Genomic DNA, 27350 nt, shown 5'->3' with positions numbered 1-27350 from the left:
TCGAGAGGCTAATTTTCATACCATACTGATTGCACCCATTTTCAAGTTCCAAGATATTAGACTGCAGGCTTTCGGCACAATCTGCCATTAAGACCAAGTCGTCAGCATAGGCCAGACTGCTTACTACATTTCCACCTAACTGAATCCCTCCCTGCGATATTATACCTTTCAGCAGATGATCCATGTAAACTACGAACAGCAAAAGTGAAAGATTACAGCCTTGTCTAACCCCTGTAAGTACCCTGAACCAAGAACTCATTCTACCATCAATTCTCACTGAAGCCCAATTGTCAATATAAATGCCTTTGATTGATTTTAATAATCTACCTTTAATTCCATAGTCCCCCAGTATAGCGAACATCTTTTTTCTCGGTACCCTGTCATATGCTTTCTCTAGATCCACGAAACACGAACACAACTGTCTATTCCTTTCGTAGCATTTTTCAATTACCTGCCGTATATTGAAAATCTGATCCTGACAGCTTCTCTGTGGTCTGAAATCACACTGGTTTTCTTCCAAATTCCTCTCAACGACTGATCGCACCCTCTCTCCCAAGATGCCAATGAATACTTTGCCTGGTATACTAATCAGTGAGATAATACAGATTAGAATAAATTTAAAAGAGAAATATATTCCAAATCTTGTAGAGTGGCAAATAAATCTCTCGAACAGGCTCTTGTTTTACAGTTCCATTCTTCTGTGTTGTTTATGACTGACTTGAAGAATATCTTCAGATCCTTTTTTACTTCTGATATTACTTCAACCAAACGATCTGTATGTATCTAGCGGGTCGGGGCAACTGATGGCAAATGCTTAGTAGTAAACGCCTGAAATGCAGCTTTTCTTTTTTGAAGATCTTGAGAAAAAAGTTGCGAACACAGATAGAGTTTCAAAGAACTTTGCATTTCATCCTCAATAACCCAGCCCCATTCGTCCCTCCATCAGAACTGCATCTCCCTTTAACAAGACAGCAAGCAGAAGACACGACCACTGAACACTGCATATGATTACTGTTAAGCACAGAACGCTGTTAGGTTAGCCTCTCGATTCCGGTAAACACTCGAGCCTATTAGCCAGCATGCTCAGCTCTGCGCAGTGTTTCCGAGTGCATCGAATGCGCAAGCGCGGGCCGACTGAATTCAAGCTCCTCATGTTTGCCTCGGCTAAACGGCAAACAGAGCCATGCAACAGATGCGAAGCTTTCGTCAATTTAAGTGGTATTTATGCGGAAGAGTATTAGGTTTTATGTTGTTATAATATAATATACGGTATTAAATAAATAATTTATGTGCCATATTATTATGTAGTCATATTCTTTGATATTTCGTTTTAGAAAGCGTTAGCCCGGCTAACACGGCGAACATAGACCCGCCGCGGCAGATCATATTTCAAACTTGAGGCGAAATTTAAAAAATGTGCACCTCAAATGAAATAAAATCAAAACGTGACGAAGTAATTGACAGTGCGACGACATGACTTGCCAACCGGTTGAAACTTAGTTATGTAGGTTACAGGCATACACTGGAGGCTTACTTTTGGTTTCAGTGCAATCCGTATGTTTTAGCAACATTTTTATTAAGATGTGGCAATGTATTATATTTTTCGTTTCTTAACATAAAATATTTATGAACGTAACCAACTGTTATTAAAAATGCATATTGCAAATAGTGAATCTGAGCATATATGTGCAAAAGTTGTGGTCAGTCAAATTTAAAAAATCTATTGCACAGGAAGCATTTTGCATTCTAGATAAACTTGCTTTCGATTAACTGACACTGAATGAAGCCTCTGCATTAACCCATACGCTCTGACTCAAGACGCTGAGGTTTAGTGTTTCATATCATCTCTCCTCAATACTTAAACTAGTTCGTTCATTCCTTCTGCTTTTTCTGCCCTTAGATGTTCTCCAGTTATCATCACTAGAACGCACTTCACTTAGATTAAATGCTTAATTGTATTAATACACAGAAAACTTCCAAAGCTTCAGGTCTGATTGATAAGTCTCGACGGAATAATTAATATAATGGCCACTCATTAAAGCCGCAAGTTTCCGAGTATAACTTAAAACTAAAATCTCATTTTCAGTTTGTGGATCGTTTGTCCCCTTAAATCCGGATAACTCCCTGACGCCACGCGATCCGAATCCTGAGTGTCCACATGGAAAGCTAACAGATAAGTCATTACGCTAACCACACCTCCCAGTTAAACTCACCAGTGTCAGTTAGGGGCTGCCTATAAAGGCGTGCTGGATTTATCTTGAAGGTCCTGGGTTCGATTCCTTGTCTGGAGGTCGAGAAATTTAGAAATAAGACATCCACTTCTTCAGAGGCACATGGCCCTCAAGGTTCAGTCAAACAGAAAGCGAACTGTCCGCGCGGTCAGATCGCACGGCGTGACGCGGGCACGCTCTCCTGCAATACTGCAACATTCGGGTCAAACAGAAGGCGAGCTGACGTGACGATGCGATCGAGACCGTGGCGGGCAGAGTTCCGCTTGTAATTTCCTACAGAGTTCGCGCGGGCAATAGCGAACAATGTTTCCAGAAGGCACAGAGAAATGAATTGATCTAATGCGTGGTCATGAACATTTGTACGATATGTCGAAGCAGGCGGAAACGTGGAAGATAACTATTTTCGTATTTCAATTAAATAAATAAATAAATAAATAAATAAATAAATAAATAAATGACGCTATACATCTGAAACATGTGAAGAAACAGGTCTTCAAATGAAATAAATTCACGGCAGCTCTCTCGTTTCTTATTTATTTCATGCACTCATTTTCTTTTTCATTTGGCTTTACGCAAAGTGATCAGAAGAAGTAATTCGCCGGAGGACTGCTGGAGGTTTGATTTTTTTTAAAGAAACACGAGTTCAAGAAAGAAGACATTGAAGAAAGTTGGTACGCACTTGGTTGCGATCGCTTTCATACTAGCTCGCCCTGACTTGTCCGCATTCTGTTGGTTGTGACGGTCTGCGGTCATTTCATTCGTGCGGGCAGTTCGCTTTCTGTTCGACTGAACCTTTGGAGTGCAATAACAATTTTATGCCGTACTATGAGGGGCTAATACTTCTCAGAAAATTGACTTATCAGTTGAATCTCTCCTTGTATCCTACGTCAGAAATGAGCGCCAGGTTATTTCCTGAAGATAGAGGCGTCCAGGCATAGAACTGCCGGTTCAGCAACCTGCGGGTAGTGAGACTGGCTCTTACCCGGAAGCCCCAGCTTTGATTTCCGGCCGAGTCAGGGATTTTAATCTGGATTTGAAGGCTGCTTCGAGGTCGCTCAGCCTATGTAAGAACAATTCAGAAGTCATCTGACGGTGAGAAGGTGGCCCCGTCTAGAGGGCCAAGAAGATGGCCGAAAGAACTCGTGGCGCTGACCATGAGTCGCCTCGTAATCTGCCTCTTAATCCCACGTAATACCGAAGGTACGACGCTCCTCCAGGGCCATTTATAACCTTCACGGAATGGCTTTGCTTTTACTATCAGATATTAAAATAGAAACTGGGCAACAGAACACTGGAGGTTAATGTCTCTTGCTTTTAGGGGTAAACCAACTGAAACTTAGGCTCTATTAACATCAAATGAATGAGGAAGAGGCGAGTTCTGTACATTGAGTAATAAGGGTATAGGGTAGAGGAAGAGAAGCACCATGGATGACGGAAAAGTGAAGAAATCACTATGCCTCGCAAACCTACCTAAAATAAGATCCGAGTTCGCAGGTTTATTTACAAATTGTTCTATTTGACGGAATAGTTTATTTTCTTTACGTCGCACCGACACAAATAGATCGTATGGCGACGATGGGATAGAAAAGGGCTAGGAGTGTGAAGGAAGCGGCCGTGGCCTTAATTAAGGTACAGCCCCAGCCTTTGCCTGGTGTGAAAAAGGGAAATCACGGAAAACCATCTTCAGGGCTGCCGACAGTGGGATTCGAACCCATTATCTCCCGAATCGTTTATTACCTGAAGTCTGACCTACATTTACAATCACTATATCAGTCCCGACATGAAAATAGCTTTTAAGATAATTTTTAGTAAAGTTCGATACTGATGCTAAGCTCCTCTGTAACAGTAGTCTAACGCAGAGGTTCTCAAACTAATATCAGAGTGTACCCCTCACTCATGCCTGAAAGTTCAATGTTCCCCCACGAAACAATCTCTAAATGAAAGGTTTAAAAATAATAATCGGCTAAAATAAGGCTTTTTTAATTTTTTATTAATAATTCTTGTAAAAACACATCGTAAATAAGATGAGATTGTGAAATGAAATATGTTTTTATAACACATCACAAGAAATTTAAGAGTTTGTGTCAAGTATAATACAATGATAATAAAGTAACACCGGGATACCTGTTTGTATTGTTACGAATATAAAACTCCATCTGTTTCATTACTCTAATTTATTTCAGGATGACCTAATACACTTATGAAAATGGAAATTGCAACGCCATGAAGGCATTGGTCGTTTGTGTTGATTTCCAAGATATGGAACGATGCCATGTAGGTATGTAAACGATCAAAGTTTCAGACCCATTGGATTGTTGCTACAGGTGCCCCCACGTGACTGGTCGCGGAGGAATCAACTCCAGTATACGGACTCTGGTGTAGCGTAGTTGACTTGCAGTCTGTGGAGTGAAGTGTTCCCCGTCAAACATGCCTCGACGACAGAGAAGAGCACGCTATCAACAACTGTCGCCGTTCGAGAGGGCTCGGATAATTGGGCTGTGTGAGGGTGGATTATCACTAAGGACTATCGCTGCACGTGTTGACCGACAGGCACCTACGGTACAACGTGTATGGCAGCAGTGGTCAAATTAAAGTACCCACACTTGTAGACCTGGCACAGGCCCAGCGCGCCAGACAACTGTGAGAGAGGATCGCCGCATCATTCAGATGGCCCGGATGGAACCCCATGCAACAGCAGCGCAAATTCGAGCAGCTGTGGCACCCCACGTTACACAACAAACGGTTGGTAATCGCCTGCGTGCAGCTGGCTTACGAGCCCGTGTCCCTGCAGAAGGTGTTCCATTGACCCCACAACAGCGACGTGTAAGGCTGGCCTGGTGTCGAGAAAGATCGACGTGGGTCGACGAATGGCATAGGGTCGTCTTTAGTGATGAATCGCGCTTCTGCCTTGCCCGCAGTGATCGCCGGAATCGTGTGCGCCGATGTACCGGGGAGAGGGGCCGCCCAGATCTGATTGTCGAGAGGCACACAGGGCCAACACCAAGCAGTATGGTCTGGGGAGCTATTGGCTTTAATGTGAAATCACAATTAGTGCTTGTTGAGGGCATGATGACTGCTCGACAGTACGTTGATAGGGTACTCAATCCAGTGGTTGTCCCTATGATGGCGAACATTGTCAATGGGATGTTTCAGAAGGATAATACCCGGGTTCACACTGCACGCATCTCCAGAGAAGCTCTCCATGACATCACAACCTTAGAATGGCCCGCCAGATCCCCGGACCTCAGTCCTATTGAGCATGTGTGGGACATGATGGATCGACAACTGGCCAACCGTCCTCAGCCACCCACAACTCTGGAAAAACTGTCCCGTGCAGTGCAGCAAGCATGGGCCACAATTCCTCAGGAAGCGATCTAGGGCCTTACTGACTCCATGCCTCGACGAATTCATCAATGTATTGCAGCTCGTGGTGGGCACATCCTGTATTGATTGTTGTTCAAACTTGCGGTCAGAGGGATCTGAAAGTGTAATCATCGAAGCACAATCGAACACTCGTCCTGCATGTTCAATTGCAGCAATGTAGCACCACTCCTTCTGGGTGTTGCAATTTCCATTTGCTATACGTCGCACCGACACATAGGTCTTATGGCGACGATGGGATAGGAATGGCCTAGGAATGGGAAGGAAGCGGCCGTGGCCTTAATTAAGGTACAGCCCTAGCATTTGCCTGATGTGAAAATGGGAAACCACGGAAAACCATCTTCAGGGCTGCCGATAGTGGGGTTCGAACCCACTATCTCCCTATTACTGGATACTGGCCGCACTTAAGCGACTGCAGCTATCGAGCTCGGTACAGCGAATATTAACACACGTCCAATTATCCTCACACTCACGATAACTGCTTCAATCGCTGATTCACGGCGGTCCTCAATCAACAGAAGCACACACACACAGCACTCTAAGGCAGTACAATATCAATTTAATAAATTAATAAATAACGATGAAAATTTTCGACTTTAATTCTGGAAATCTGATATTCTGAACTATCAAAATTTCAATGGGCGTGCGTGGCGTGACACAGTTTTCTGATGTGTCGTAGTCCAGGTGAAACTTTCAAGCGAAGCGTGGCTCCATATATACATATTTAACTTTCTTCTTTCGTTCATTCGCCTCCAGTCACACACTCACTGGTCTCTCCGACAATACAACCACAGTTCCTCGTTCAGACCTCGGTGGGACACTGGCGATAGCCAACACTTCTGTCGCCCTCAGCCCAGCCGCCAAACACCAACTCACTGACTCCATCTCGGAGCCCAACTGTCACTCCGGGTCCAACACTTGACTGACTCTCCGGGGCTAGTCTCCCTTTTTATAGCTCGCGTAATTTGATCCAGAATTTTCACGATGTCACTGGAGACAGAACATTCCCATTGACTCTCAAAGAAACTCACAGGTAGAGGCGGAAAACTATCGATAGTGTTATCGACCACAATCGTCTGACATCGATAGTCAGTTGCCTACTATCGATAGTCAACGATAGTTTTCTTTTTTCGTTATTGGCTTATTTTTCGCACTAACAGAAATTGTACAGATGTTTCACTGTTTGGTAGTAACTTTAATATCCCGCTTTTAAAATTTTGAACTTCATATACAGATGCCCAAAAGGAAGACACCTGACATTTGGAAGTGGTTTAGGTGTAGTGAGGATGAAAAGTTAGCTGAGTGCAATGAGTGTGGAATACTGTAATAGAACCCCTACACCAGAATATCCGCAAATGGGATTATATTAGATAGTTCAGTATTTACAGGATTACATTTTTTCCACACGAATGCATATGCTACATCTACCATCACCATTGTTTCCGACAAAATATCTTCCTCACATTCATTAGAAATACCAGGTCATCATGCGAAAAATCATTATTGCTACTATCAGAATTACCAGTATCATTTAGAGATTAATCTTTGATGTAGGTGAGTTCCCTATTTTGTCATCAGACAAACATTTCTTCCTTTTCGCGCTCGCCATTTCTGTTTATCTTGTCAGCTGGTGAGTCAGAGATTGTATAACTTATAGGCGAGAGAAGATAAGGCAAATTTTAGGCCAAAAGGCTCCACGAAAGCAACTGAAAACTCTCCTGCCATCCGTTCAGAAGGCTGTAAAACATTTTTCCAAAGATATTACTATACCCGAAAAAAATGTCGGGCGATCGCAAATGAACACTGCAGCTGAACGAAAATTTCTCGGGCGGTCAAGTTATGGGCAGGCGCGTGCAGCTCAAGAATGTCTCGGACGTGCCACTAAAGAGATTTGAGTGATTCCCATTTGAATTTCAGCAATTACATAGCATGAAATAGTTGTAATTTCTACTGAATTTTTGTGTGGATTGTGTTCAGTGAAGGTCCTATTTTCATGCATAATGATATGATTCGTTCCACTTTTTGAAAACTATCGATTACTCTCGATAGTAGAGCTCATAATATCGGAAAATATCGATGGCGATTACTATCGATAGTTTGCCGCCTCTACTCACAGGTAAGCCAGCCGCCGAGAACAATACATGGAAAGGACGGCCCCACCCCACACGCCGGGTGGGAGATTCCAGGTCGTCTGAGTCACCAGGTCCTTCCTGGAAATACCGAAAGGAGCTACCATGGGGCTGGCACGTAACATTATGAAAGTTTCACAAAACCTTACATTTTAGCCTCAATATCAAATTAATAAATAACGATGAACATTTTCGAATTTAATTCTGTAATTCTGACATTCCGAAGTATCAAAATTCCAATGGGATGGGTGTGCTTGCATGGCGTGACACAGTTTTCTGATGTGTCGTAGTCCAGGTGAAACTTTCAAGCAAAACGTCGCTCCATATATACATATTTAACTTTGTCCTTATTTATTTCCATATTTCAAATTTTTTCTTCATTTTTCCCTGAAGGCTGTTCGCGTACTACAGTTTGAGAACCACTGGTCTAACGGATATCTGCTTGCATCGTTAATGGCGTCATACGAAGACAGTGGAGAAATTTGGTACTGAACCTAGGCTTTTGGCAGGCAATCTAAATTAGAAATTATATACCTCCACCTCCCTCTCCTGCCATGCCGGCCAACATTCTATTGGTGATTTCTTTTTTTTTTTTTCACGAACGGGACTCGAATCGGCTAACGATGGTGCCAGACCATAGAGACATTACGTTTTAACGGTCATGACCACCAGGTGAGCTACAGGCTATGCTGAAAGCCCGCAATCTAATCTCTTAGACCAGGGATGGCGAAACTATGACACGCGTGCCATTAGGTGACATGCAAACACGATTTGTGTCACACGCCACACAACCTACTAACATATTTTACCGTTACGTTTTAATGAAGAAGTATGTTACTGTTAGTTCTCTTTCATTAATTTTTACAAATTTTATTAGGTTAAATCCGAGTCTCCGTGGCTCAGGCGGCAGCACGCCGGCCTCTCACCACTGAGTTCCATGGTTCAAATCCAGGTCACTCCATGTGAAATTTGTTCTGGAAAAAGCAGAAGCGGGGCAGGTTTATCTCCGGGTACTCCGGTTTTCCCTGTCACTTTTTACTCCAGCAACACTCTTCACTATCATTTCATCTGTTAGTTATTAATCATTGGCCCAGATGAGTATGACAGGCTTCGCCGCTAATCTTTATTAAATTAAAAAATATATCTTAATTTTTAAAATTAACCTGTTTTCAAAATGCAATTTTCAATGATGTTTGAAAAATAAAATCATGAAATATTCACTCGAATGGTTTTATATATAATGCAATTTAATACCTAAAGGAGTCTCAGGAGGGGATTTCATAATGATTTTTAAAGGGAAATAACCTAGGGCATACTAGACAATGGAAAATAATAGACACGACGTTAACTGACTCGCTAGTCCGAAAAGGTTTGCCATCCCTATCTTAGACGTTGAAAAGCGGTAGAGTGAATGTGATATGAAAATGAGCATTTCCAAGTCTTTAGTCAGTAAGGAAGAAACTCAGGAGGACTGAATACCAGGTAGGAAATACGAAACTGGAACATGTAACTCATTTCGTATTAAAAGAAAAAGAAACTAAATTTCCTGCAATAGGTGTACACCAAGAGCACAACAATCACTAAATTAGTCATTGCTACAATATTCTGTTTTTAATCAATTTGAAAAATGTTAGTTATTATTCATACTATGCAGACATAATAATAATAATAATAATAATAATAATAATAATAATAATAATAATAATAATAATAATAATAATAATAATAATAATAATAATAATATCATCGACCTCAGAGATGCTGTGAGTTAGTTATTGTCGTATGTTCCAAGGTAGTAGTTTCGATCCTGAGGCACGTTGTCGGTGATTGGGGGCCCAAAGGGCGTGCTAAAATGCAAAAACACCTTTATAATTAGGGATCATTGTTGGATGCGCTTGAGAACGGTTGGCTGTTGAGAGAGCTCTTGCGTTATTGTAGTGATAAAGTAGTTAAAACATATTAAAATAGCTTAATTTTGTGTATTTCTGATTCATTTAGTGCTGTTTATATATTGGTGTTTAGTGCTTGTTGGTAGAAATTGGGAGTAGTGATATTTATTTAAATTTTATAACAAGTAATTCAGTTGGTCTTCAGTAAATTACGTTTTCTAGGTTAAGCAGGCTAGCTAGGTGTACATTGTTTCGAATTTAGGTTTAGGAAATACTTTAGGTAATAATATTAACTTTAAAAATATTTGTAAATATCTGTAGGTTCGTTGGCATAATACTTACAAAGACAGATTATCATAAGGAATAGTACCGTAACTTCTGCCGCAATTTCTCCGGTATTTCGTATAGATATCCGTTCAAACTATCGCGAAGGTAATAATTTACTACCGTACATTAAAAACACGATACGCCTGTAAACTTCCATTTAAAAAGAAGTTAAAGAGATTACATGGTAATAGTTAACATTCGTTGTATTGTTATTGATTATTGTCGCTCTTCATATTCAAATATTGCATTGTTGGCTACAGCCGTGAACAAAGGGCGTAGTGTAGTCAGGTAAATATAAATAAAAATCAGCTGATCTTGTATTCCAATCGTTTGTAGTTCTGAGTAGGTAGTTAAAGTATCCGTAATTTATATTGCGCTCCCTCGATCTTTCAGTATTTATGAGAGGTTAGATAATATTAAAAATAAAGTTAATATATTCCAGTAATTGCAATTCAAGTTCCTGGAGTAGTAGTTCTGACAGAAATATTTTTGAGAGATTATTGTAGACAACCTCGTATTTTTCAGTAGGCCTAATTAAGGACACTTTTATTCTCCGTCCCGTGGAGTAGGGAAAATAATAGTAATCCACCAGCTGTAATAATCACATAACCACGTTTCAGTTGAGAATTGTAGTGAAGATAAGGTATATTAGATAGTATCTTGCCTGTTATATTCGTGTTTTTCTTTGTGTACGGCAATCCTTTCGATACCGGTACTTAAGCATTTAACCAAACGCAAGGTTTCATTTCTATTAGAGCATAGTAGGATAAAGTTATACTAAAGAAATAATCTTCTGCTTACGCGTTTAACTTTGCTGGTAATCCTTGAGTACGGTAGTTCTTGCGAATTTCAAACTTTAGGCCTAATTGCAATTTTCATTTCTATTTGTGCTTAATAATAACCTGTTGTATTATAATTAGGATACGTCTGAACGTAGTTTAAAATCATTGCAGTGTATTATAGTAGGTATCTTAATATAAATGAGTGTGTTTATTCTATTACTGTGAAATATTTTTGTAGTATAGTATCTGTAGTGTCTATAGTATCTGTGGTATCTGTATTAACTCTCTTACTAGAATTCTGTTGCAGTAATTAGGGCAGACTTAACTGAAGTTTAGAATTGTCTAGACCTAATTCTTGTGTATTACTTTCGGTTTTCAGTAATTAACAGCAAGTTTCATTCTGTTAGGATGTTGTAGAAAAAAATTCGTACAACTAAGTAGTATTGTAGTGTAGTAGTAGCTTATATTAATTACCGTGTTGTTGTGTGATTTTTGTGAACTATCCTAGACAATATTTCTTTCCTTTCATTTTTATAGGCAATATTTCTTTCCTTTATTTTTTATTTGCACAGAATAAGTTATTTTATTTTTCCTTTACTTCCCAATATTCCGTAAATAATGGCTAAGCAGTGCAACTGTAGGAACTGTGGGTGTGGCCAGGCATTAAGGAGTATGAGGGAGGAGCTGGAGAGTTTGAGGAAGATAATTAGGATTCTCTCAGAGGACAGGAAGGAAAGTAGGCCTTCCTCAAATAATGTACAGGATACAGTAGGTGTAAAGGAGGGATGGGAAGGAAATGGGGGAATTGTAGAAGACAGGTGGTCTAATATTTTAAGGTGAAGGAGATTGCAGGCTAAGGGCTCTGTTCAGGATTAGAATACAGGACAGGTGTCTGTTAGAAATCGGTACGAGTCACTACAGGTAGAACAACCGAGGGAAGATGAGGAACAGGGAACTGTTGTTGAGATGTGTGGAAGTAGGAGGAAGGGAAAAAGTAGGAAAGGGAAATGTAGTGGAAAGGAAAAGACAGGTGGAACCCATGGGAGGGAGAAAAGGGAGGAGGAAGTAGCTTCTACTGCAGTGAGAGAAGATAGGGCTGACCAGGAGGGGACGGGATCAAATGAGGTGGGTAGGGTTGAGGCTCTGGTCTGGGGGGGAAAGTGCGTGGAGGAAAGGGAACCAGGGTAGAGTGTTATCCAGGAATTAGGTTCAGGCAGATGTTGAGGAAAGTAGAAGAGAAGGAAGAGGAAAAGGAGAAGGTGGTAGTGTTTCACGTTGGTAGCAACAACGTAAGGCAAGCAGGTATAAGTACCAACATAGTTGGGGATGTGTGGGATCTGGTAAATGCAGCACGGATGAAGTTTAAGGAAGCGAAGATTGTTATCAGTGGAATACTGACTGGAAGGTGATTGGGGATTTAAATGAGAGTATGGAGTGGTTATGTGGGAAACTGGGAGTGAGATTTCTAGATCCTAGTGGGTGGGTAGGAGACAAGTACATTCAGGGAAACGGGGTGGCCTAGGGAGCGGTGTTCAATCAATCAATCAATCAATCAATCAATACTGATCTGCATTTAGGGCAGTCGCCCAGGTGGCAGATTCCCTATTTGTTGTTTTCCTAGCCTTTTCCTAAATGATTTCAAAGAAATTGGAAATTTATTGAACATCTCGCTTGGTAAGTTATTCCAATCCCTAACTCCCCTTCCTATAAATGAATATTTGCCCCAGTTTGTCCTCTTGAATTCCAACTTTATCTTCATATTGTTAAGCGAACAGGGAAATCAAGCGAACTGGAAATCAAGTAGGGATGACATAAAATTGTTAGTGCTCAACTGTAGAAGCATTGTAAACAAAGGAATCGAATTAAGTAACTTAATAGATATATACTTACCAGATATTGTAGTAGGAGTTGAATCATGGCTGAGAAATGATATAATGGATGCAGAAATATTCTCACGGAACTGGAGTGTGTATCGTAGAGATAAGATAGGAATGGTAGGAGGGGAAGTATTCATTCTGGTGAAAGAAGAATTTGTAAGCTACGAAAAAGTTAAGGATGAAAAACATGAAATTCTGGGTGTAAGGCTCTTCTCTAAGGCAACTTGATGTATTTGGAGTGTACAGACCGGGAAAGGGTAGCGCTGACGCTGATTCAGAATTATTTGATAAGATAATCAGCTATGTTGTAAATGATATGGAAAGGAATGTGATAGTAGCAGGTGATCTCAATTTACCAAATGTCAATTGGAAGGTAATGCGAACGCCAGGAAGCATGACCAACAAATGGCAAATAAGTTAATATGGGAAGGGCAGCTGATTCAGAAAGTGATGGAACCAACTAGAGGGAAAAATATTTTAGATGTGGTGCTGATAAAACAAGATGAGCTCTGTAGAGAAACCGAAGTAATAGATGAAGCTGTTTTTGACGTGTTTAAAAATAAATGTGAAAGAAAGGAAGGTATTAAAATTAGGACTATTAGACAGTACCATATGGCTGATAAAACAGGCATGAGGGAGTTTTTAAAAACTATGATCGCTGGAAAATGGTAAATAAAAATGTAAACAGACTCTGGGATGGGTTTAAAGCAATTGTTGAGGAATGTCAAAATAGGTTTGTTCCTTTAAAGGTGGTAAGGAATGGTAAAGATCCACTATATTATAACAGAGAAGTAAAGAGACTAAGAAGGAGGTGCAGACTGGAAAGAAATAGAGTTAGAAATAGCTGTGGAAGTAAGGAGAAATTGAAGGAACTTACTAGGAAATTGAATCTAGCAAAGAAGTTAGCTAAGGATAACATGATGGCAAGCATAATTGGTGGTCATACAAATTTTAGTGAAAAGTGGAAGGGTATGTATAGGTACTTTAAGGCAGAAACAGGTTCAAAGAAAGACATTCCAGGAATCATTAATGAACAATGGGAGTGTGTATGCGAGGATCTTCAAAAGGCAGAAGTATTCAGTCAGCAGTATGTAAAGATTGTTGGTTACAAGGATAATGTCCAGTTAGGGGACGTGATTAATACTAAAGAAGTATTAAAATTTACCATGATAACAATGCCATTTACAGTAAGATACAAACGTTGAAAACTAGAAAAGCAGCTGGAATTGATAAGATTTCTGGGGATATACTAAAGGCAATGGGTTGGGATATAGTAGCATATCTGAAATTTTTATTTTAGTATTGTTTGGTTGAAGGAGCTATACCAAATGAATGGAGAGTTGCTATAGTAGCCCCTGCGTATAAAGGTAAGGGTGATAGACATAAAGCTGAAAATTACAGGCCAGTCAGTGTCAGTTCGAGATGCGTTGCATGTAAGCTTTGGGAAAGCATTCTTTCTAATTATATTAGACATGTTTGCAAAATTAATAACTGGTTTGACAGAAGGCAGTTTGGGTTTAGGAAGGTTATTCGACTGAAATTCAGCTTGTAGGATTTCAGCAAAATATAGCAGATATCCTGGATTCAGGAGGCCAAATGGACTGTATTGCGATTGACCTATCTAAGGCATATGATAGGGTAGATCATGGAAGAATACTGGCAAAAATGAGTGCAACTGGACTAGATAAAAGAGTGACTGAATGGGTGTCTATATTTCTAGAAAATAGAACTCACAGAATTAGAGTAGGCGAAGCTTTATCTGACCCTGTAATAATTAAGAGGGAAATTCCTCAAGGCAGTATTATTGGACCTTTATGTTTTCTTATATATATCAATGATATGTGCAAAGAAGTAGAATCGGAGGTAAGGCTTTTTGCGGATGATGTTATTCTTTATAGAGTGATAAATAAGTTACAAGATTGTGAGCAACTGCAACGTGACCTCGAAAATGTTGTGAGATGGACAGCAGGCAATGGTATGTTGATAAACGGGGTTAAAAGTCAGGTTGTTAGGTTCACAAATAGAAAAAGTCCTCTCAGTTTTAATTACTGCGTTGATGGGGTGAAAGTTCCTTTTGGGGATCATTGTAAGTATCTAGGTGTTAATATAAGGAAAGATCTTCATTGGGGTAATCACATAAATGGGATTGTAAATAAAGGGTACAGATCTCTGCACATGGTTTGAGGGTGTTTAGGGGTTGTAGTAAGGATGTAAAGGAGATTGCATATAAGTCTCTGGTAAGACCCCAACTAGAATATGGTTCCAGTGTATGGGACCCTCACCAGGATTACCCGATTCAAGAACTGGAAAAAATCCAAAGAAAAGCAGCTCGATTTGTTCTGGGTGATTTCCGACGAAAGAGTAGCGTTACAAAAATGTTGCAATGTTTGGGTTGGGAAGAATTGAGAGAAAGAAGAAGAGCTGCTCGACTAAGTGGTATGTTCCGAGCTGTCAGCGGAGAGATGGCGTGGAATGACATTAGTAGACGAGTAAGTATGAATGGCGTTTATAAAAGTAGGAAAGATCACAATATGAAGATAAAGTTGGAATTCAAGAGGACAAATTGGGGCAAATATTCGTTTATAGGAAGGGGAGTTATTGATTGGAATAACTTATCAAGGGAAATGTTCAATAATTTTCCAATTTCTTTGCGATCATTTAAGAAAAGGCTAGTAAACAACAGATAGGGAATCTGCCACCTGGGTGACTGCCCTAAATGCAGATCAGTAGTGATTGATTTGATTTTAGCTCGTCAAAGAACACCCGTTGTGCAAAATTCCGACACCATGGCATCTCTTAAAAATTACAATTTAATTGCAAGTGGAGAATATGAATGAATTCCATAATTGCAATTCATTCTCGAAGACAATTATGAAAATGCAAATTGGTTAATATTTAATTTAATAAGTACAATTTAAACGCCGGAAGGAGTGAAAGAAATCCAAATTTAGTGATAAAATGTTTGTTTTTTTACTTCAAATTATGGGATACTGAAAACTATACACATTTTGTTATAAAAATACATTCACAATGACAATTATTATTATTTCAGAATGGCTCGTGGATTTTTAAAACTTCTGCTGCTGATGCTGAGTACAGCTTGCGTGCTGGGAACAATGGAAGTAGAGTACAGATGGAAATCACCAGATTTCATCTTCCCCAGCGAAGACGCTAAGAGGGAGCTGACAGCTAATGGCAGTTATCAGCCAAATACTGGAGTCATACTGGACGTAGACAAAGGTAAGTTACCTTTTTGGATAACCTAATACTAATCTCTGTGAAATTAAGGTATTTCATACACTAGCAAATGTATATTACAGAAAAAGGAAATCAATATCTCTGCCTTTATTCGAGTGAGTTTCTCGAAAATTGGTCCACTCGTAAATTATTATTGCCGGACTGAGTGGCTCAGACGGCTGAGGCGCTGGCCTTCTGACACCAACTTGGCAGGTTCGATCCTGGCTCATGCTGGTGGTATTTGAAAGTGCTCAAATATGTCAGCTTCGTGTCGGTAGATTTACTGGCATGTAAAATAACTCCTGTGAGACTAAATTCCGGCACCTCGGCGTCTCCGAAAACCGTAAAAGTAGTTAGTGGGACGTAAAGCCAATAACATTATTATTATTATTATTATTATTATTATTATTATTATTATTATTATTATTATTATTATTATTATTATTATTATTATTATTGAGCATTTCGTACACCATGGTGCTACAAGCGTCAAGAGCCTTGGACTAAGAAGCGGCTGCTGCTAAGCGCTAAGACCTGCAGATTATGCGGTGACGTGTGGTCAGTGTAACGAATTCTTCCTAGACCGGGGTAAGAGTCAGGCTCACTACCCTAGGCTGCGGGTCGGGTGAGCGTATTTTAATGCGTGAAAGAAATGGCTATTGACGGCTTTTCACAGTGATCTTCCCATATTTTTCAGAAGACGCAATACACCCCATACGAAAGCATAAACATGTAATTTATTCAGTCCCCTTGAAAGCTTATGTACCATGCTCAGTGCCCTGACTGGAGCATACAACTTTATAATAAAATGAAAATTGCTGTTGATACGTATCACTTGGAAAGTATGCATCCGGTCCCATGGCTAAATGGTTAGCGTACTGGCTTTAGGTCATAGGGTCCCGGGTTCAGTTCCCGGCAGAGTCGGGAATTTTAACCATGATTGATTAATTCCTTTGGCATGGGGGCTGGGTGTATGTGTCGTCTCCATCATCATTTCATCCTCATCAGGACGCGCAGGTCGCCTACGGGTAACAAATCAAAAGACCTGCATCTGGCGAGCCGAACTTGTCCTCGGACACTCCCGGCACTAAAAGCCATACGCCATTTCATTTCATTTCATCATACCACCGTTTCTTACTCTTTTTCCACAACATTCCGACTTCCATGACCTCTAAGCAAGCAACAAATCATCATTGAAAGGAAAATGGAATCTGGATGTAGAAATCAAAACTAAAAGTGTGTTTCATAAATTTAAGCATCTCCTGTGTAGCCGTGATTTCCGATTCGAAACTCGTTGACGTGTCATGAAGTGTTTTCTGTTACCGGTGCTGCGTTAAGTTGTTCAAGGATGGAAACTAAAGTCTTCCGTCAATGAACTGACTGCAGGTCTTCAATATGAGGATATATCGCAGAACGTTCAAGAAGCCATGGCTAGACATCAACAATGAGGTACACATGTGAAGTTCTACCCACGCAAGAAAGCAGTCTATTTCCGTCACATCACCCGAAACTACAAGTACAACTAGATGTAATATCGATCGAAGAAGGTAAGATAGGAGGGAAATGTGGACGAGGAGACAGAAGATTATCGTGGGTGCGGAACATCGGGCAGTGGTTCGTATCCACGTCACGGCAACTCTAACACAAGGAACACAACTCCATAATGGTCGTCAACCTTCTGTGTGAAGACGGGCCAGAAGAAGAAACCTCCAGTTTCTTTTCCAGTGCTATGGTCATCATAAGCTAACTCCTGTGCAGGCATTTTGTATAACAGACTCCAAGGCCTTAAAATATCCTCTTATAGGTAGGAATTTTCCTAGCAGATAGTCCTGCCCTTCAGAAAACGTGCCACTACAGTAGTTATCATTATCTTTCAAGGTTACCTTTAACTTCACTGCATGATTAAGCAGACGTCACGACATCGTCTGCATACAACAGTTATATTTGAGCTCAGTCGTATTTATTCTTACGTCACTGAATCTCTCAGTAATATTAATCAATCAATCAATCAATCAATCAATCAATCAATCAATCAATCAATCAATCAATCAATCAATCAATCAATCAATCAATCAATCAATCAATCAATCAATCAATCAACCAATCAATCAATCAACCAACCAATCAATCAATCAATCAATCAATCAATCAATCAATCAATCAATCAATCAATCAATCAATCAATCAATCCAGATCTGCATTTAGAGCTATCGCCCAGGTGGCAGATTCCATATCTGTTGTTTTCCTAGCCTTTCCTTAAATGATTGCAAAGAAATTGGACATTTACTGAACATCTCCCTTGGTAAGTTATTCCAATCCGTAACTTCCCTTCCTATAAAGGAATATTTGCCCCATTTATCCTCTTAAATCCAAGCTTTATCTTCATATGGTGATCTTTCCTACTTTTAAAGACACCACTCAAACTTATTCGTTTACTAATGTCATTCCACGCCATTTCTCCGCTGACAGCTCGGAACATACCACTCAGTCGAGCAGCTCGTCTCCTTTCTCCCGGGTCTTCCCAGCCCAAACTTTGCAACATTTTTGTAACGCTACTCTTTTGTTGGAAATCACCCAGAACAAATCGAGCTGCTTTTCTTCGGGTTTTTCCCAGTTCTTGAATCAAGTAATCCTGATGAGGATCCCACACACTGGAACCATTCTCTAGTTGGGATCTTACCAGAGACGTATATGTACTCTCCTTTACATCCTTACTACAGCCCACAAATACCCTCTTAACCATGTGCAGAGATCTGTGTCCTTTATTTACAATCATATTTATGTGATTTCCCCAATGAAGATCTTTCCTTATATTAACACCCAGGTACTTACAATGATCCCCAAAAGGAACTTCCAGCCCATCAACGCAGTAATTAAAACTGAGAGGACTTTTCCTATTTGTGAAACTCACAACCTGACGTTTAACTCCGTTTATCATCATACCATTGCCTACTGTCATTCTCACATTATCGAGGTCATTCTGCAGTTGCTCACAATCTTGTAACTTATTTATTACTCTGTACAGAATAACATCATCTGCAAAACGCCTTATCTCTGATTCCATTCCTTTACTCATATCATTTATATATATAAGAAAACATAAAGGTCCAATAATACTGTCTTGAGGAATTCCCCTCTTAATTATTACAGGGTCAGATAAAGCTTCGCATACACTAATTCTCTGAGTTCTATTTTCTAGAAACAGAGCCACCCATTCAATCACACTCTTTTGTCAAATCCAATTGCACTAATTTTTGTCAGTAGTCTCCCATGATCTAACCTATCAAATGCTTTAGATAGGTCAATCGCGGTACAGTCCATTTAATCTCCTGAATCCATGACATCTGCTATATATTGCTGGAATCCTACAAGTTGAGCTTCGCAGGAATAATCTTTCCTAAACCCGAACTGCCTGCTGTCGAACCAGTTATTAATTTCGCAAACATGTCTAATATAATCAGGAAGAACGCTTTCTCAAAGCTAACATGCAATGCATCTCGAACTGACTGGCCTGTAATTTTCAGCTTTATGTCTATCACCCATTCCTTCATACACAGGGGCTACTGCAGCAAATTTCCATTCATTTGGTATAGCTCCTTCATGCAAACAATAATCAAATAAGTACTTCAGATATGGTATTATATCCCATATATCCCTTACCAAAAATATGGATCTAACATCTATTGATCTAACTACTAAGACTTCAAATACAAAAGCTACACCACACCTCATCTATATATATATATATGTATATAGGAAATAAGAGTTTTGTCTGTACATTGATCAGAATTTAAAAAGGATGGTATTTCTGTATCGGTCGTGTCCATAGTAGCAAGGAAATGCACCTTTCAATTTTCCGTAATTTCTGTCTGTCTGTACACGCATCACGAGAAAACGGATGAAGAGAATTTAATCAAAATTGGTATATAGTGTCCTGGAATAAACCACTACAATTTAGGCTATAAATAATTTTATTCACGCTGAGAGAAATGGTAGTTTAGGGGAAGGCCTAGAATTTAATTCTCAAATATTTGTGTTATTAGTGGTTCTATCTTAATGAAAATCGGTATGCAAAGTTGGGAAATAAGTCGTTACAATCTAGATTATAAAAAATCTTATTCACACTGAAAGAAATGGCAGTTTAGGGGAAGGCCTAAAATGTAATTCACAAATATGTGTGTTATTAGTGGTCCTATCTTAATGAAAATCAGTATTTAAAGTCAGGAAATAAGTTGCTACAATCTAGGTCATAAACCATTTTATTGACGCTGAGTGGAATGGTAGTTTAGGAGAAGGCCTAAAAAGTTATTCTCAAATATTTGTGTTATTAGTGGTCCTATTGACAAATACCGTACTACATTACTAAATAAATTTCCGATCATTTATGTCTTATACATTCTTACCGTACCGGCCATGATAACAGAGATATTCATGAATTTGGATTTTTGTTGCTAAGTGCATATTAGCGCATGGGCGCCCGCAAGGGGGGGGGGGCAAGGGGGGACACTTGCCCCCCCCCTGGAATTCTAAAGATGTTGATGTTCAATTGTTTAATTATTATTAGATGATTTCTTAAACTGAAATTACTGACAGTCATCTAGCATATGTTATAACTGGAAGTTTCTGTAAACAATTTAATGTTGCTGACGTTATATTGGTTTTTATATTCAAGAAAATTGTTAATGTGCCCCCCCCCCCCTGGAAAAGATCCTGCGGGCGCCCATGTATTAGCGCCAAGTCACGAGAAAATGGGTAAACAGAACTGAATGAAAATCGTTATGTAAAGTCGAGGAATAAGGAACTACAGTCTATGCTATAAAGAATTTCGTAAGACCCCCTAATATCGCAGAGTTGAAAAAAAAAAAGAAAAAAAAAAACTAAATGTGAAGACCTACAATACGGGAAGCTCATAACATTGAACAACAATAACATTACATTGACCATTGTTTGTTGTGATGTGCTTTGTGTCGTCTGTTGCCAGTCATGTCCGATAGATGGGATTACTGCTGTATACCGAGTTTTTAAAAAAATGTGTATAGGTATTATGGCGACGATGGGATATGAAAGGACTAGGAGTGGAAAGGAAGCGGCCCTGGCGTTAATTACGGTATAGCCCCAGCATTTGCCTGGTGTGAAAATGGGAGACCACGGAAAACCATCTTCAGGGCTCTCGACAGTGGTTTTCGAACCCACTACCTCTACGATCCAACTCCCACAGCTGCGCGCCCTAACCGCACGGCCAACTCGTCCGGTCGTACCGAGTATAACAGCCTGCCTGAATATTGGCGGGAAGTAGCTGGGGAGTTAGATAACAGTCTGCCTGCATATTGGCGGGAAGTAGCTGGGGAGGTAGATAACTTTCTTCTTTATAATGCCATTCCTCTGGTTCATAAATTTTCTGATACTACTGGTACGTAACAAACTGGTTCATCATAACATTCGAGCTATTCAATTCCTACCCCGAGGCAATGATTGGAATGAGCAGTGTGTATATTTAACGGAACAATGGCAGAGGAGTGTTCACGGCTGTCTGGGACCTGTTCATTCCAGCACTGGAACTTTGGACTGTTAGATCGGCATCGTAGTACTGTTCGTTAAAAGTGAGAATATGTGTGATTTTTAATTTGAGCGAGTATTTTATATGATAACATTACTTTTAATCCCTACATTCCTATTGACGTTTTGTTACTTCCTAAGTTAACCGTAGTTAGGAAAACCACAAAGAGAATCCCGTAGCGAAGCACGGGTACATCAGCTAGTTAAACTCTATAATAAACCTAATCACTTCATTACTTTAATATTAGTAAATTACTTATTTCTCACCTTGATCGTAACTTCGTTTGTCTATTGTTCTAGTATTCAATACACATAACATTTACTATATCAGTCGAAACTCTTTAACCAACGACCGGATTACGAAATATAGTATATCCCCCGATACCTTGTAAATTCCAGCCGCTTTTCTAGTTTTCAACTTTTGTATCTTCCTGTAAAATTTCATTGTTATCATAGGTAAATTTTGATACTTCTTTAGTATTAGTCACCTCCTCTATCTGGCCATTGTCCTTGTTAACAACAATATTTACACACTGCTGACTGAATACTTCTGCCTTTTGAAGATCCTCCCATACACTCTCCCCTTGTCCATTAATGATTCCTGGAATGTCTTTCTATCTATACATACCCTTCCATTTTTCACTAATATTTGTTGACTGCCAATTATGCTTGCCATCATGTTATACTTAGCTGATTTCTTTGCTAGATTCAATTTCCTAGTAATTTCCTTCAATTTCTCCTGACTGCCCTAAATGCAGATCAGTAGTGATTGATTGATTGATTGATTGATCCTTGATGAACTAGTTTGTTGTACAATCAATCAATCAATCAATCAATCAATCAATCAATCAATCAATCAATCAATCAATCAATCAATCAATCAATCAATCAATCAATCAATCAATCAATCATCAATCAATCAATCAATCAATCAATCAATCAATCAATCAATCAATCAATCAATCAATCAATCAATCACTACTGATCTGCATTTAGGGCAGTCGCCCAGGTGACAGATTCCCTATCTGTTGTTTTCCTAGCCTTTTCTTAAATGATCGCAAAGAAATTGGATAATTTTATTGAACATCTCCCTTGGTAAGTTATTCCAATCCCTAACTCCCCTTCCTATAAACGAATATTTGCCCCAATTTGTCCTCTTGAACGTCTACTAATGTCCTCCCACGCCATCTCTCAACTGACAGCTTGGAACATACCACTTAATCGAGCAGGTCGTCTCCTTTCTCTCAAGTCTTTCCAGCCCGAACTTTGCAACATTTTTGTAACGCTACTCTTTTGTCGAAAATCACCCAGAAAAAATCGAGCTGCTTTTCTTTTGATATTTTCCAGTTCTTGAAATAAGTAATCCTGGTGAGGGTCCCATACACTGGAACCATACTCTAGTTGTGGTCTTACCAGAGACTTATATGCCCTCTCCTTTACATCCTTACTACAACCCCTGAACACCCTCATAACCATATGCAGAGATCTGTACCCTTTATTAACAATCATATTTATGTGATTACCCCAATGAAGGTCTTTTCTTATATTAACACCTAGGTACTTACAATGATCCCCAAAAGGAACTTTCACGCCCAGTGGCGGTGGGCTCTCAGGAGCACATGAGCACGTGAACACTCAGTTTGAATACATTTTTAATCATTCATCGATAATTTAAAACTTGCCTTTCTTTCAACCTGATTTCGGCAATCGATCGAAAGCATTCGACTTATATCGAAGCTCCGTTACACCGACAGTTGTTCGTTTTGACTGTCACTGCAGCGAGTACACTGGGTAATTCGCTATTGTGCTGAAGACTATACGCATGCGCAAAGCAGATGACGTCATGGTTTATGCACTGATATTCCCATTAGCGAGGAGCACGGTTAAGGTATGTGCCTTGCCGTCTAGAGCTACCCTCAAACCAGTGGCAGTGTTACAGTTGACCACAAGGGTCCGCCAACTCCCCTATTGCGGTTACCCATTGCCTCCCAGGAGCTACTATTGCATTACATTACCGGCAGATTTCGCTAGTAATTCTGAATAGGCATTTTCTAGCTCGTTGTGAACAGGTGTTTGTAATCACGGGAAGAAGTCTGCTTTACCTTGTGACTGGAAAATCTCTTCAAGTGAAATTTATTTGAGTGTTGTGTTTTGCTTCTCAGTTTGTATGGTTTGTAACCATGGTATTCTTTGCGTAAGAGGAAATTAATTCAGTTCACGTAATTTTAACCAACGAAATATTAACCTATCAGGTGAAGTTAGAGATTAAAAGGCTTGGACCAGACAGACTAGATTTGATTATCGAAAAAGTTACAAAAACTGACAAACGCGAGTATAGGAGTAAGTTTAAGAGAGAGGTGTACGAAACACGCAAGTGGCTCTGTGGATGTAGACCTAGGGATGTGTTTTTTTGCTTGCCCTGTTTATTGTTCAGCAAAGAAAGAAGTGTATGGAATTCAGCTGGGTGCACAGACATTGCTCATTTGAGTACAAAAATAAATAAACATGAAAATTCTCATGCACACAAAAACGCGTGTATTGAATTCCCTATGCTAGTGTTGTCTATAATTTCCAAGGCGAGAATAATTAACATGTGATACAGTAGAACCCTGATTAACCGAGATAACGTGGAGACTATTGGGTCAATTCGGAAACGATTATTTTAAAAAATCGACTGGTAAATGCGGTACACATTATTTCTACGCTTCTCGTCATACCCAGGTGAACTTCGTGCTATTTAAAAATCAAGAATAATGCTCGCATCCTTCAATGATCGCAGTGCAGTAAATTTATTATGAATTTTACTTTTGTTCTATACTAACACAGCCGGCCCCGTGGTGTAGGAGTAGCGCGCCTGCCTCTTACCCTGATGCCCCGGGTTCGATTCCTGGCCAGGTCAGGGATTTTTACCTGGATTTGAGGGCTGGTTCGAGGTCCACTCAGCCTACGTGATTACAAATGAGGAGCTATCTGACGGTGAGATGGCGGCCCCGGTCTAGAAAGCCAAGGATAACGGCCGAGTGGATTCGTCGTGCTGACCACACGACACCTCATAATCTGCAGGTCACCGGGCTGACCAGCGGTCGCTTGGTAGGCCATGGGGTTTGGTTTTGTTCTGCACTAACTCCCAGGTGAATTTCGTGATATTTAAAAACTAAGAATGGTGCTCGGAACCTTCAATATTCGCAGTGTAGTAAATTTATTATGAATTTTACTTTCGTTCTACATTAATAGATTAATCTAGTATGAAATTTATCCTCGGTTACAGGGGTCCTACCATATTATTTGTGAAAATGGAATCGTAAAAGGAACTTTTAGTGAAGTGATTTATATACCTAAGTTACTTTCTTGCTGATTTGAGACGTGAACAAAAATGTTGTTGTGAACCCCCTAGAAGTTTTGTCACGAGCCGCCACTGTTCACCCCATCAACGCAGTAATTAAAACTGAGAGGACTTTTCCTATTTGTGAAACTCACAACCTGACTTTTAACCCAGTTTATCATCATACAATTGCCCACCGTCCATCTCACAACATTATCGAGGTCATTTTGCAGTTGCTCACAATCTTGTAACTTATTTATTACTCTGTACAGAATAACATCATCTGCAAAGAGCCTTAACTCTGATCCGACTTCTTTACACATATCATTTATATATATAAGAAAACATAAAGGTCTTAATTATCACAGGTTAACTTCAACAATAGAACTGGAGTTAAAACTAAATACTTGATACTTAGACAAGTTTTTTCTTTTTCCATCCACGCGCGAACAGAAATTAAAACTTTCCTTAATTGCTGAAATATCGAAAACGAATTATTGGAAATAGAGGAGATGCTGCAATCTCAAATGGAATGGAAAGTTCTAAAATAGGGACCCAATGACTTTTCTCGAAAATATGCGTGAGACATAAACTGCAAAAATGTAGAATTTTTCGAATAAATTGATTTACTGGGCTGGACTGTTTGTCAATAAAGGGATATTGTAATTCGACGAGCAGCATTAATCACTAACAATGAAAGACCGTTAACTATCTTTTCAGCGAAATAACCTCCCTTATTTATTCTCTTGAAGTCTTTTCATTTTCTTTAATTAAATGTACAATGCTACCGGTATTATATTAATTATTTAAAGAACTAGTTTCTTTCTTGATAGGTGCACAGGCCCCGATTTACAAATGGGCGGACTGGGCATTTGCCCAGGGCGCCAGTTTTTGAGGGGTGGCGGCCGGCGGATCGAGTAGTTATGGCCTGGGTGAATTACGTCTTAAATTCATTACACTCAAATTACTTTTACTTTCCACAAATTATTCCAATTATTTTATAGCCTATATAAAACAATTTAAACTATTCTCACTTTAAAACCTAAATTTAATCTATATATTTAAATTTTATGAAGAAAATTTAATAACCGCAGACAATAAGAAAGGTATTATTTAACTCTTGCAGGTGCTGGGTGGGCAATTGTAGTTGGTGGCTTGGCAACCGTGTACTAGACAGCCCTGTCTGTCATTGGCTCGTGACGGTTCGTGTGCGTATTGTTGTTTACATCCGCTCACCATCAACGTGATAACCTCACCTAGCCAACTCACTGTCTCGTGTAATGTTTTTCAGTATTTAAGAAAGAGTAAAATACAAAAAAAATACAAAAAACCGCCCTGGTAAAACGCAGAGTGACGAATTTGAACTACTTAAGAAAATGTCTAAAATGGGAAAGTTCCTTACTTTGACTCACTCAAATCCAACTTCGGAATCGGAATGCCAAGATGACTTAACAAAAGCTTCGACTTCTTCATCGGTCCCATTTAACTTTACACAAGAAGACTTACAAGGCCTAGATATACAGATTGATCAGCCCTGTGGTAGTATTAAATTGAACGATGAGCCTGAAGTTGTCCAGCAGCCGTTTGGAACTATTTCACAATCACAACCTGAGGTAACCTACCTAATCTTCTATAGATGATCTTGCTACCTGGAATGTCAAGTTAAATTCAGTAGTTGAGAATATTAATAACCATTGACCAAAAGAAGAACGTAAGGGTGGATTTTTCGAAATCTCTGTGAACTTACAATGATGGTAAAAGAACATTGTGTCAAACATAAGAGTACTCTTCCTAATGGAGACGTTGTTTTAAGAGATTGGTTGTTGTATTCACAGTCAACTGGGAAAGCATACTGTATGGAATTTTTTCAAAAATATTTTATGTAAATTAAGGTAAGAACAATGTATTTTAAATCAGTGTGAACCGTTTCATGATTCTAACTCAAGTAGTGTTGGTTACATAGCGTTTCCTTTGATATTCGTAAAAAGACTCACAATCTTGAAAACTGTAATCTTTAATTTGAAAACAATTACTTTTTAGAGGAACAGAAAAACGAGCGGTGGGGGGTGGAGGCGGCTAAAGATTGTTTGCCCAGGGCGCTAACTACTTGAAATCGGGGCCTGTAGGTACAACGGAAGTGCTACGGGAAATATGGTGTCTGGTACCTATGCGAATGTAAAGGTAGAAAGTGCTGCATTACGAGTCGGAGTCTCTATTTTACTGCACTGACGGGTGGAAAAACAGTGTGGCTCTTGTTATCTCGATGTTTGAAGCGCTATTGTATGTTTTAGCTTTGAAATATATGTGTATAGTCTATCATAATCCGATTTTCCATACTTCCATATTTTGTAGCTGTTTCCGCTTATGTGAATTTAGAGGCTACGTTTGTTCCAGACAGGAGAGGAAGAACATTTGTGACTCTCCCGAATTTCTCGAATGGTACTTCTGTTACTCTCGCTACAGTGGCCAACCCTCGCCAAGTTGACGGCCCCCTTTTACAACCCTATCCCGACTGGAGTTGGCACCAGAATGGCAACTGCAATGGTTTGACGTCCGTCTTTAGGATTAAGGTCAGTACTTCATTCTAGTGGTGGTGGTGGCGACATCTGTTTAAAGACG

At 39.6% G+C, this 27350-nt stretch overlaps 2 protein-coding genes across 2 annotated transcripts in view; one reads left to right on the top strand and one right to left on the bottom strand.

Annotated features, from left to right (window-relative positions):
- Hasp (Hig-anchoring scaffold protein) overlaps positions 1–27350 on the bottom strand; it is a 1448565-nt gene that overhangs the window by 360095 nt on the left and 1061120 nt on the right. The window lies entirely within an intron of this gene.
- Positions 1–27350, top strand: part of LOC136875390 (uncharacterized) — a 127357-nt gene that overhangs the window by 87959 nt on the left and 12048 nt on the right. The window contains exons 7-8 of the mRNA XM_067148942.2: positions 15669–15856; positions 27126–27301. Of these exons, the coding sequence (XP_067005043.2) occupies positions 15669–15856; positions 27126–27301 (364 nt within the window). The remainder of the gene's footprint in view (positions 1–15668; positions 15857–27125; positions 27302–27350) is intronic.

The sequence above is a fragment of the Anabrus simplex genome, chromosome 6 (assembly GCF_040414725.1).
Source record: "Anabrus simplex isolate iqAnaSimp1 chromosome 6, ASM4041472v1, whole genome shotgun sequence".
NCBI classification, from domain to species: Eukaryota; Metazoa; Arthropoda; class Insecta; order Orthoptera; family Tettigoniidae; genus Anabrus; species Anabrus simplex.
The sequence above is the reverse complement of the archived record's forward strand: the minus strand, read 5'-3'. Positions and strand labels throughout refer to the sequence as shown.